Here is a 10,961-nt window from a genome sequence, read left to right as displayed (position 1 = left end):
CTAATATCAAGTGATTCAAACCACAGTACTCAGCAGATTTCATCCTGAGCTACCAAAGAAGCCACAGGATCTGCTGGCCTGGTTTCTCATCCCTATTGCCTCAAATCTCCAGAGCATTTATTTCTGTGATGGGTTGGTGAGCATGAAAAAACAAATCTGGTAAGTGAGGCTCTAGACTATGCTGTTTCCAACACTGTGCTGTGGACAAGCAATTTGATATCTCCTAGCATGGTGAACATAGTAAAATGTTAAAAAAAAAAAAAGCAACAAAATTTCTCAATGATGTGTGCAACTGTTGTCACGCTAATTTTTCACTTGCTACCTGTGAACAGCAGAGCTCCCAGGTGACTAGTGTCAAATCAAAACAAATCTAAACAGGTGCAAAATGTGATCAATATCAAAAAAGTGATATGTGTGGGGAAAATACTGTTACGGTGGAAAGGTATTAAACAGCCTTTTCCACTCCCTGTATTACTGATGGGGAATGCCAGGCAGCACCCATCCTGCCCAGAAGCCTAGATGTGCACAAACACACGCACACACACAGAAACTTTTGCAGACTGCAGAAAAGGCAACATTTAATATTTTTGTAGAACAGAAAGAAAAGAAAGCAAGCCTCTCTTTGTTGGTCTTGCTTACGCAGTTCCTCAGCTTTTCTATATACCCATTTGTGCATTCAGTAGGCAACTGAAGTTATCTCTGTTGTCAACAGAGTGAGAATGAAACCAGAAGCTGCAGCCAAGTGAAAAGCTGTACTGACGCAAAAACAGCAAGCAGGCTGTATGCACCAGGAGAAGGTACGCTGTTGTCTTGACCTAGTGAGAACAGGTAGATAGGCAGATATAACTACGTATGTGTTTATGTGTGTGTGTGCACATGTGCATGTGTGTTTTTTCTCTTCATTTGGCTAATGTCTACTCTTACCCACTGCAATACATAAAATTAATCTGGCAATGTCTGCTCCATACAGATTAGCAGGCACTTCACCCCAGCTCTTTAAAAAGAATTAAGCCTAACAAGCATTTTAAAATCTTATAACTTGCCAGTACATGGCTACTCATAAAACACCGTCTCATCCATACATAGCACACATACTATCTGAAATTGCTGTGATGTGTGTGAGTGCCCAGGGGATCCCGACTTGCCTTTATCTTTATCCTTGGGTCAGTGCTGCCTGTTTCTTGCAGCCCTTTCTGCCTGTATGAATCAGCTTTGGCCACGATTTTTAATCTACTGGCTCACTGGCAGGATGTTGCAGGAACAACTAGATCCTGGTGCTGTGGTTGAGCTATAACTTCATCAGCACTTTTGTTATTTTTAGTTTAAAAATGAAAATCTGAGTCTCTCTGGTTTTATTTCCCATCTTATTAAAAGTGAATCTTCAATGGTGTTCACTGATTATTTTTACCTGCAATAAATGTATTCTAATTATTTCTAAATTTGTGCTGGTTCTTACCGGCAGTGATGGAGTTTAATAGCAAAATCAATGTACTCTTTGTGCACACCTCCCTCTAGCGGACGCAAAGCCCCAGAAAATGAGCAAAATACAGCAAGGTAATTTCTCTAGAGACACAAATATTAAAGATAACTAATAAAGAAGGAATGGTGTTCAGCTGCTTTTATAACATCATCTCTACCTGCCCAGAAAAAGTAATGGAGATCTAGTGAAATGCTAAAATTACATGGAACAGGACACTGGATTGAGAGTAATTGAGAAGAAATTCTTATTGTATTTATAAACATGTATTCCATTCCTAGGCAGGGACTTCTAACAATATAGTCCTGAAGATTTACTTTGTGAACCTTGTGAAAAGGGGTGGTTTGAAGAGAGAAATATGTCAAAAATTATGTCTCAAAAAGCTGTGCTCCTTGAGATACCCCCTGTGAATTTTTCAGCAGAAAGGTTTGAATTGGCCTCACTGCTACGTGATGGAGGTAGGGAACACTCTGATGTCCCAGCATTGGTCTTGATGAAAGATGAGCACAATCTAAATGAGAATGACTTTACTAAAGGGTGCGTGCATTTAATTTGACATAATTGCACCAGCTCAATTCACCATCTGCAAAGAGAGTCTGGTATAAAAATGTGAAGTGTGCAAGAACCAGGAGAGCACAGCCGTGTCCAGCGTGGATTTAGCAGAGGAGTTTCCAAAGACCATGGCCCAAATGTTAGGACTGATGCATGCTCGGTCACTTGATGCACTAGGAACTGTGCCTGAGCCTTTATAGGTTCCCCTTCCTTCACCGCTCTGTCGCACCCTGCGCTGGGATCAAGAGGCACGGCTCAGTGACACAGGCACTTGTGTTGTGCTGCTTTGGGCTGGAGCAGTTCTCCCGTAAGCACCGCAGTATGGGAACTCACCAGCTCAGACTGGCACGACCTGCTGGTGCCCGTTCATCCACTTCCATTTTGTGAAGCTGATGGTAGGAGGTAGCTTCGTGGGAAGAGTGCGCAAGGAAAAGGTATCTGCACAAGTATAGTGGCTTTTATGTGCACAGTTATGCTGTGTAACTGGTAAAGCTTCCCGGACTTTTCAAACCCTGGGAGTCTCTTTGCTTCAGAAGTTGCTTATTCCCTTCTGCTATCAGTATCTGTCAGAGAGCAGGGAAGGGGCAACGTCACTGCTGAGTGGTTCCTTTTCAGACTGGGAGAGAGCATAGGTGAATAAAAAAGCAACTTGGCTGGCTTGGCCTAAGCCAAGCTAGCAGAGCTCCTAGCAAAGAGCAGAGCCCTCTCCCAGCATCAGAGGCAGCCCAGGGACAAGGGAGATGGGAACCGGCTACACTTCCATGCTTCTCGGTCCAGGCTGGAGCCACTCAGCACAGCGAGGTAACTTGTCAGACACCGTTCCCAAGGGGAGAGCGCAGGAGCCAGAGCGGCCTGCTGCCGCCCGTCCCCTCTGAGCGGCTCCCTGCTGCCTGGCTGCCTTTGCAGGTGCAGGTGGCTGCTGGACCTCCTGCGGGCTTGCAAGGAGCTCCCGCTCCCACTGGACTGACTCGGCATCCCACGCCGAGCAAAGCATGTTGGCCTTTCATCTTTTCACCGTTGCAATGAAAAGTTAAACACGACTTCTCTGTAACGGCCAGCTGGGAAGAGCTGTCTTCGCTAAAGAGTCTTTTCACACTATCTTTGCAAACTACAGATGCATGCTCCCTCTAGTGGCACCTTTGTTTCAGTGAGCCAACAGAGAAACTTATGCAAACTTTACTCTTTCAATTAACAAATGAAAGCAACACGGAAACAGTTTTGGGGGCGCAATCACGAAGGACAAGAGCTCCAGGAACCCGTAAAGACGCCGTGGCCACTATGTGATGCCGAGAGCAAGCACCTGCAGCCTCCCTCGCCTCTACGCGAAAAGAGCAATTCTCTAGCACAGCAACGTCTTCGTTTCGCTTCCGGCAGGGTACTCGCAGCGCGGCCGCGGGCTGCTCTTGCCCCGCCGCAACATGGCGCCCGGGCGCGCCCGAGGTGCAGCACGCGGGGACAGGGAAGGGACGTGACGTGTGCGCGAGGCCCGCGAGACACCCGCCCCCGCCGGCGGCCGGCTCCGGCGACCCAGCTCCACTTCCGGTGCGCGGCAAGGCAAGTCGCCGGGCGGCCGCTCTGTTAGAAAGTCTCTACTGCCGCGGCGGACTCCGCCTGCGTTGCGGGTGAGCGGGGTCTGCGAAGCTGCTCCGGGGAGGAGGGGGAAGGGCTCCGCCACGCCGCCCCCGAGCCCCGCGGGCGCCTGTGGGGATCGGCCGCGCCCCGGCAGTGCTGCCGCGGCTCTGCACGCCGGCCCCTGGCAGCGCCGCGGCCCTGGGGGGCGCCTGGCAGCCCTGGCCGCCCCGGTGTCGGCCCGGGCGGGGGTGGCGGGCGCGAGGCCCCGCCAACGGCCGCGCGCGGCCCCGCCAACGGTCGCGCGCCGGGCCGCGCCGGCCCTTTGCCTTGTTGCGCCGTCGTATGCTTGTGCCGCTCTTGTGGACGACTTTACTGTTGATTCTGCCCCGTAGAGAATCGGCTCCGTGTAGAAACAGGGGCTGTGTTGTGCTTTTCTTCTTCCTTGGAGTGTCTCTAGGTACTTATGTTAAACTTAATGCTTTTTTTTTTTAAAAAGCTTTCTAAGCTGCTCCCGGGACAGTCATGACTAGATGGGCTCGTAAAAATGCTGCTCACGGCGAAAAAGCGCTGGATGCTACACCTTGGGAAGAAATGGTAAATGGATCCTCCAGGCATAAAGCAAAGGGTAAAGAGAAAAGTAACTCAAATTCTCTTTCTTTAAAGAAAGAGCAAGAGAAGAAGAAAAAGACCAATAAAAAGAAAAAAGACTATCTGAACGAAGATGTTAATGGATTTATGGAATACTTAAAACAGGCTTCACAGGCTGTGCCTAAGGGGGAGGTGATAGAAGCTGACAGCACTGAGGTGAGGGAGGAAGTAGCATTAGCCTTGAAGAAGGACAAGCGTCGTGAGGGAAGAAAACTGAAGAGGCAAGAAGCAAAGAAAAATGCCATGGTGAGTTTTCTTTTGGGCTATGTGTAGTTTTCTATCCATAGCTTTTTAAAAACTAGGAAATAAAGCTCATGTGAAAAATGCACGTTCCTTATTGTCTGTTGATAGTGTCAGGAGAAGATTATGTAAAAAGATGAAGTCCCTTATCTGCTAGAAGCAGACCACATGCTACATGATGTTTTGAATTAATAAAGTGAATTTAAGTGTCTCAGCTGTAAAACAAATAGTGAATTTCAACTTAAGCCTTAACCTAAAGGATGGCTCTTCTGGCTGCTCTCTTCTTGCTGCGCTTGAAGGGATGCCCAAACCCTTCTTGTTCCCTAGGTGAATCTAGTTCAGGGCATCTCCTTATATAATTCATCAGCACAATATTCCTGTGTACCTTTGTATTTTCTTGCTGTTCTGGGGCCTCTTTCTGCAGTATTCTCTGCTTGAGAATTGGAATGTGTTTTCTAGCTAACTCTGACACTGTGTAAAAGCAGTTACGTGTATAACTTGCTGCATGTGAACAATAGTGAAGAGAGTCTACTAATTTATCTGAGCTATGGAAGTTTTTGCTTATAAATAAGTTGTAGGACTGGTGCAACATTGCTTGTGTTTACTTTCAGCACTTATTGCAGTAGTACTTAAAGAACTTTGGGAACTGTGCTGTAATTGGAGTCAAGTATCATCATTCAGCTAGGGAATTCAGTTATTGATGAGTGGATGCCCAATATGAAATTTCTATCTGTACTGTGGATGAAAGGAAACAAGTACCTCTAATAGTGTGGTTTAGTGACCACTGACAGCTGGTTTGTGACATGCTGCACTGTCTCTTTTGTCTAACTACTTAATGTAGTTTCTCCATGAGAGAAAATCCCTGGGATATTTCTGCCTTCTAAAAAGCCCGAAGGCCTTAATATGCTAGGAGTTTCTGGTCTTTGAGGGCCATTCATGAAATCTTACTATTTAAGGTAGCTTTTCACATTAAAACTATCTCAGTTCTCAGTACTAGAGATATGTATCTGGTAATGCTCTCAAGGTCTCAACCAAGAGGAATAATAGTCTGGTGAAAACCTGCTCAATGTAAGTGCTAATTAGATATTAGGAGTAAGTTAATTCTTTAGTAATGCCATATATAAGTGCCATGTTCTGTTTTGTGAACCTGCTGTGAAAATGTATGTAACTTAATTTTTATTTTCAAAGGTGTGTTTCCACTGTAGAGAACCTGGCCATGGGATTGCTGATTGCCCAGCTGTACTTGAAAGCCAAGATATGGGTACAGGAATCTGTTACCGATGTGGATCCACAGAACATGAAATCACCAAATGCAAAGCAAAAATAGATCCAGCTGTTGGTAAGATTCAGAAATTTGTATTTCTCAGTGTTTTGTCTGGGTTTTCTGACTACTGAAATACAGGCTTTGTTTTTTAGTAAGTTAACTATTCTGGGGACGTAAGTTGACACGTTTCAAGGAATACATGATTATAACAATGAATATTACAGTGTATAGCAAGTTAGTATAATTATAGTGTATTCTCAGGGGAAAAATTGTGACTTTGTAAAGTTTTTAATATGCATCATAAATTTTATGGGATTTTACAGGGGCATTTCCATACGCAAAATGTTTTATCTGTGGTGAGATGGGGCATCTTTCAAGGTCGTGTCCAGATAATCCCAAAGGATTATATGCTAAAGGTGAGTATAACAATTTATTGCAACAGAAACACTTATTTTACACTTATTTAACAAAGAACAAAGGAACAGGTCCATGTACAGTACTGCAAGTGAATGGGGGATCCTACTAAAAAGAATTTCCCAGTATCTTTTACTGTAGGTAAAAGTAGATGGCAATTCTGGGGAATCCAATGTTAATCTTCATTACCTAGGAATTTCTATTTTAGTTGTAAGCTTAAACAAGCAGCTCGCATTCAAAGTATGTGAATTTACTTGTCCTTGCAATTTCAAGAGGGGAGCAAAGCATGGCTAACTAGATTTTACATGTTACAAGTGGGGAAGGGCAGTACAAACTTGGGGTCTCACAAACTGAAAAAGGTGATTTTATAACACCATTAAATTGGAGGAATAATCAATTTAGAGACTTTGCACTTCTTTAAATGTTTGGATCATGAGTAGAATTCATATTTCAGTACCTCTATTTGGATTACCTACCTGTCAGCAGCTCCTATTAATTTCAAAAGTTACTTTGAATGATTGTATTTCAGCAGAATTCAGCTTCTTTTCTCAAAAAGAGAGCTTCAGACAAATGTGAAGTATTCAGTACGTGGTGATTGAAATTTGTAGTATTTGGTGCTTTACAGAGCACTGTGATTAGTAATGGCTCTGTCTGAGACAAAGACACTGATACAGAGGAAGCTGTGTGTGCAGGCTCCTAAGCTGACTGCTTATCTGCTCCCCAGTGTCATATTATAGTACCTAGGAATACAGACCTATCTGAAGGGACAGTTCTTTATCTTGATGTGTACTTATCTTGGTATGTACAGAATTTGTCGCTACAAAAGAGTAAAGCAAGACTTTACAACATACGAATAGGAGTAAAACAAATTTCCCCCTGGATGAATGAAAACTTCCTCTTTTAAAAGGTGGCTGCTGCAGACTTTGTGGCTCTGTGGAGCACTTCAGGAAGGACTGTCCAGAAAATCAGAACTCAGGTGAGATGCAAGGGAATGTTGCACAATGGAGTTTGAATGCACAGCTGAGTAATTTGCATTTACTGCTTTGCCTGACTGGTCAGGAAAAAAGAGGTATAAGAAGTGTGCTTGAAAGTAGCAAAGATGACTTTCCTTTGGGAATGTGTACGTACAATAAGGTGATGGAGGGGAAATAGGTTGCTATGCAAAACTTAAACTTCACATTAAAAAAAAACTAGCCTGTGTGTTTCTGAAGATAATACAAGCTAGTGTGTATTTGTTAGCCAGTATTTTTACTGCTGTTTGCAACTTTAGCAGCTACAGAAGAAAACTTACAAAACCGATTGCTTCTTTTGATGATGATTTATTTGGAAAGTGATGGAACTGAAAATAATATCAGTTGCAATGTGGTAGTGGTGGCTGGGAAAAGCTTCATGTGGTAGGAAAGTATTATTCAAGACAGAGGTGGAGGAAGAGGAGATTAGAGATTTGTCCTACCCTAATGCATCTAGGACAGAGGGTGGTGGAAAGATTAATGTATTTAATGTAGTTGTCAATAGAGAAGGGAAGAAACTTTTTTGCAGTAACCAAAATAATCAGTCGCTTAGTCCTATGTCAGGCTGATAGGAAAGATCCACCAGCTAATGATAAGCTGCTTGCTTACATGTTCTTCTGTTACCTGTGTGGGTGGAAAAATACTTTATAAATTTGCCTGGCTGATTAAGCTCAGTTCTCTGAATAAAACATATGGTTTTATATGAGCCCTAGCTTCAAGTAATGCCTTTTATAGAAGGTGATTGGTTTGAAAAAGCTGCTTCCATTGTTCACTGATTATTCTGGATGAAATATGTATTTTTTTTTTTCTTCCCACTTACGTCTCAGCTTGCACTGAATTCAGCAGCGCTTGTTACACGTGATAACACTTCTTTGTAAGGCATTGATTTGTGAAAGGGTGATGTGATTTGCAGATCACCATTATGGACTAAGGGCTTTTTTTTTTCCCTGTGTCATTGCTTTCAGAGAGAGGAGAAATCTGTACTTGCATCCACATAAATACTTACTCTATATAGCTTTAATATAAAAAATATAAAACTGCTGAGGATGGCAAAAACACAGAACAAGAATTTTGAAAAATGATGCTGGTACTGAAGTGATGAAATGGTTGTTTTTGGTTTTGTTTTTTTTCTCCTTACTTCCTTTGTATAGTTTATAGAACTTTTGGATTAATAATATGCCACAAACCTTTGTAGAATTTATATAAGAATTATTTAGGTAGGTGACAAGCATATGCTTTAGCCATTGTACGTAGGAATATAGAGGAATATAGGAATGTTGTGGGAGGAATTTAGGAACGTTGTCAGAGTATGCAGGGATGCGATGAGGAAGGCTAAGGCCTGTTTGGAATTAAATCTGGCAAGAGATGTCGAGGACAACAAGAAGGGCTTCTTCCTCTTGCTACTATGTATTGGAAGACTAGGGAAAACGTGGGCCCGTTGCTGAATGGGGTGGGTGCCCTGGTGACAAAGGATGCAGAGAAGGCAGAGTTACTGAATGCCTTCTTTGCTTCAGTCTTTACTGCTCAGGCCAGCCCTCAGGAACCCCAGACCCTGGAGGCAAGAGAGAAAGTCTGGAGGAAGGAAGACTTTCCCTTGGTGGAGGAGGAGTGGGTTAGAGATCATTTAAGCAAACTTGACACCCACAAATCCATGGGCCCTGATGGGACGCACCCACGAGTGCTGAGGGAGCTGGTGGATGTCATTGCTAAGCCACTCTCCATCATCTTTGAAAGGTCATGGAGAACAGGAGAGGTGCCTGAGGACTGGAAGAAAGCCAATGTCACCCCAGTCTTCAAAAAGGGCAAGAAGGAGGACCCAGGGAACTACAGGCCAGTCAGCCTCACCTCCGTCCCTGGAAAGGTGATGGAGCAGCTCATTCTGGAGGCCATCTCCAAGCATGTGGAGGACAAGAAGGTGATCAGGAGTAGTCAGCATGGCTTCACCAAGGGGAAATCATGCCTAACCAATCTGATAGCCTTCTATGATGGAATGACTGGCTGGGTAGATGAGGGGAGAGCAGTGGATGTTGTCTACCTAGACTTCAGCAAGGCTTTTGACACTGTCTCCCATAGCATCCTCATAGACAAGCTCAGGAAGTGTGGGTTAGATGAGTGGACAGTGAGGTGGATTGAGAACTGGCTGAATGGCAGAGCTCAGAGAGTTGTGATCAGTGGCGCAGAGTCTAGTTGGAGGCCTGTAGCCAGCGGTGTCCCCCAGGGGTCAGTGCTGGGTCCAGTCTTGTTCGGCTTCTTCATCAATGACCTGGATGAAGGCACAGAGTGCACCCTCAGCAAGTTTGCTGACGATACAAAACTGGGAGGAGTGGCCGATACGCCAGAGGGCTGTGCTGCCATTCAGAGAGACCTGGACAGGCTGGAGAGGTGGGCGGAGAGGAACCTCCTGAAGTTCAACAAAGGCAAGTGCAGGGTCCTGCACCTATGGAGGAATAACCCCCTGCACCAGTACAGGTTGGGGGTTGACCTGCTGGAAAGCAGCTCTGCGGAGAAGGACCTGGGAGTGCTGGTGGACACCAAGTTAAGCATGAGGCAGCAATGTGCCCTTGTGGCCAAGAAGGCCAATGGTATCCTGGGGTGCATCAGGAAGAGTGTTGCCAGCAGGTCGAGGGAGGTGATCCTCCCCCTCTACTCAGCCCTGCTGAGGCCACATCTGGAGCACTGCGTCCAGTTCTGGGCTCCCCAGTACAAGAGGGATGTGGCACTACTGGAGCAAGTCCAGCGAAGGGCTACGAAGATGTTTAGGGGACTGGAGCATCTCTCTTATGAGGAAAGACTGAGAGAGCTGGGCCTGTTCAGCCTGGAGAAGAGAAGGCTGAGAGGAGATCTTATCAACGTGTACAAGTATCTGAAGGGAGGGTGTCGAGAGGATGGGACCAGACTCTTTTCAGTGGTGCCCAGCGACAGGATGTGAGGCAATGGGCACAAACTGAAACACAGACGCTTCCATCTGAACATGAGGAAAAACTTCTTCACTGTGAGGGTGACAGAGCACTGGAACAGGTTGCCCAGAGAGGTTGTGGAGTCTTCTTCTCTGGAGATATTCAAAACCTGCCTGGAAGCGATCCTGTGCAAGGTGCTCTAGGTGACCCTGCTTGAGCAGGGGGGTTGGACTAGATGATCTCCAGAGGTCCCTTCCAACCTCAACCATTCTGTGATTCTGTATCTCATCCTATATCTAGGATGTCTCAATTGTGTTACAGAGCGTCTGCAACATTCTAGATGTATGCTGGTTTCCTTGTTTAGAACAAGTGAGATTGAGTCTTAACTGGTCTGACAAGGGCTTCTGATATGAAAAGGCAATGGCTGCTCTTTAAAATTTTCCCAGATCTCCTTGGCCATGGTAGATTGTTGGGCAGTGCCCACTTAAATTACTGCTCAAGACTTGAAAGCCCTACGAGAGAATCTGCAAATTTCCTAGGAATCAAATTCAAACAGTAAGATTTGAAATGTTTCAAACTACCCAGGATTAAATCAGAACGTGGCCCAATTTGGAGTGACTCCAGCAGTACTACTCTGTAAATGGATTACAAGGAGGCTTGGGTGAAGCAGAGCCCATTCCAGAGTAAACACAGAGGCCAGACAGTACTATTGAAAACACAGTTTATATTGACTTTTGCAGGAGGGCAGCAGAGGAAAGAACAGAAGAGGGAAGCTGACTTTTTGAATAGCTATTTTGACCTACATGTGCAGTGCTGTTTTTTTTTTTGAGTGCTTTTGTGCTTCTTGAATAACAACTTGCCTAGTCTTAATTGTTACTCAGTTTCTT

General features: G+C 44.9%; 1 protein-coding gene across 3 annotated transcripts in view; it reads left to right on the top strand.

Moving 5' to 3' along the window:
- Positions 1-3,566: 3,566 nt before the first annotated feature.
- Positions 3,567-10,961, top strand: part of ZCCHC9 (zinc finger CCHC-type containing 9) — a 36,565-nt gene continuing 29,170 nt past the window's right edge. Inside the window, exons 1-5 of one of the 3 annotated variants that reach the window (XM_067316635.1) lie at positions 3,567-3,651; positions 4,098-4,495; positions 5,678-5,828; positions 6,077-6,169; positions 7,075-7,143. In XM_067316635.1, the coding sequence (XP_067172736.1) occupies positions 4,124-4,495; positions 5,678-5,828; positions 6,077-6,169; positions 7,075-7,143 (685 nt within the window). In that variant the 5' untranslated portion in view covers positions 3,567-3,651; positions 4,098-4,123. Of the gene's footprint in view, positions 3,652-3,919; positions 4,496-5,677; positions 5,829-6,076; positions 6,170-7,074; positions 7,144-10,961 lie in introns of those variants that run through there. The other 2 variants (XM_067316636.1, XM_067316634.1) reach the window with 2 other exon arrangements.

This window comes from Apteryx mantelli, chromosome Z (genome assembly GCF_036417845.1).
Source record: "Apteryx mantelli isolate bAptMan1 chromosome Z, bAptMan1.hap1, whole genome shotgun sequence".
Taxonomy (NCBI): Eukaryota; Metazoa; Chordata; class Aves; order Apterygiformes; family Apterygidae; genus Apteryx; species Apteryx mantelli.
The sequence above is the reverse complement of the archived record's forward strand: the minus strand, read 5'-3'. Positions and strand labels throughout refer to the sequence as shown.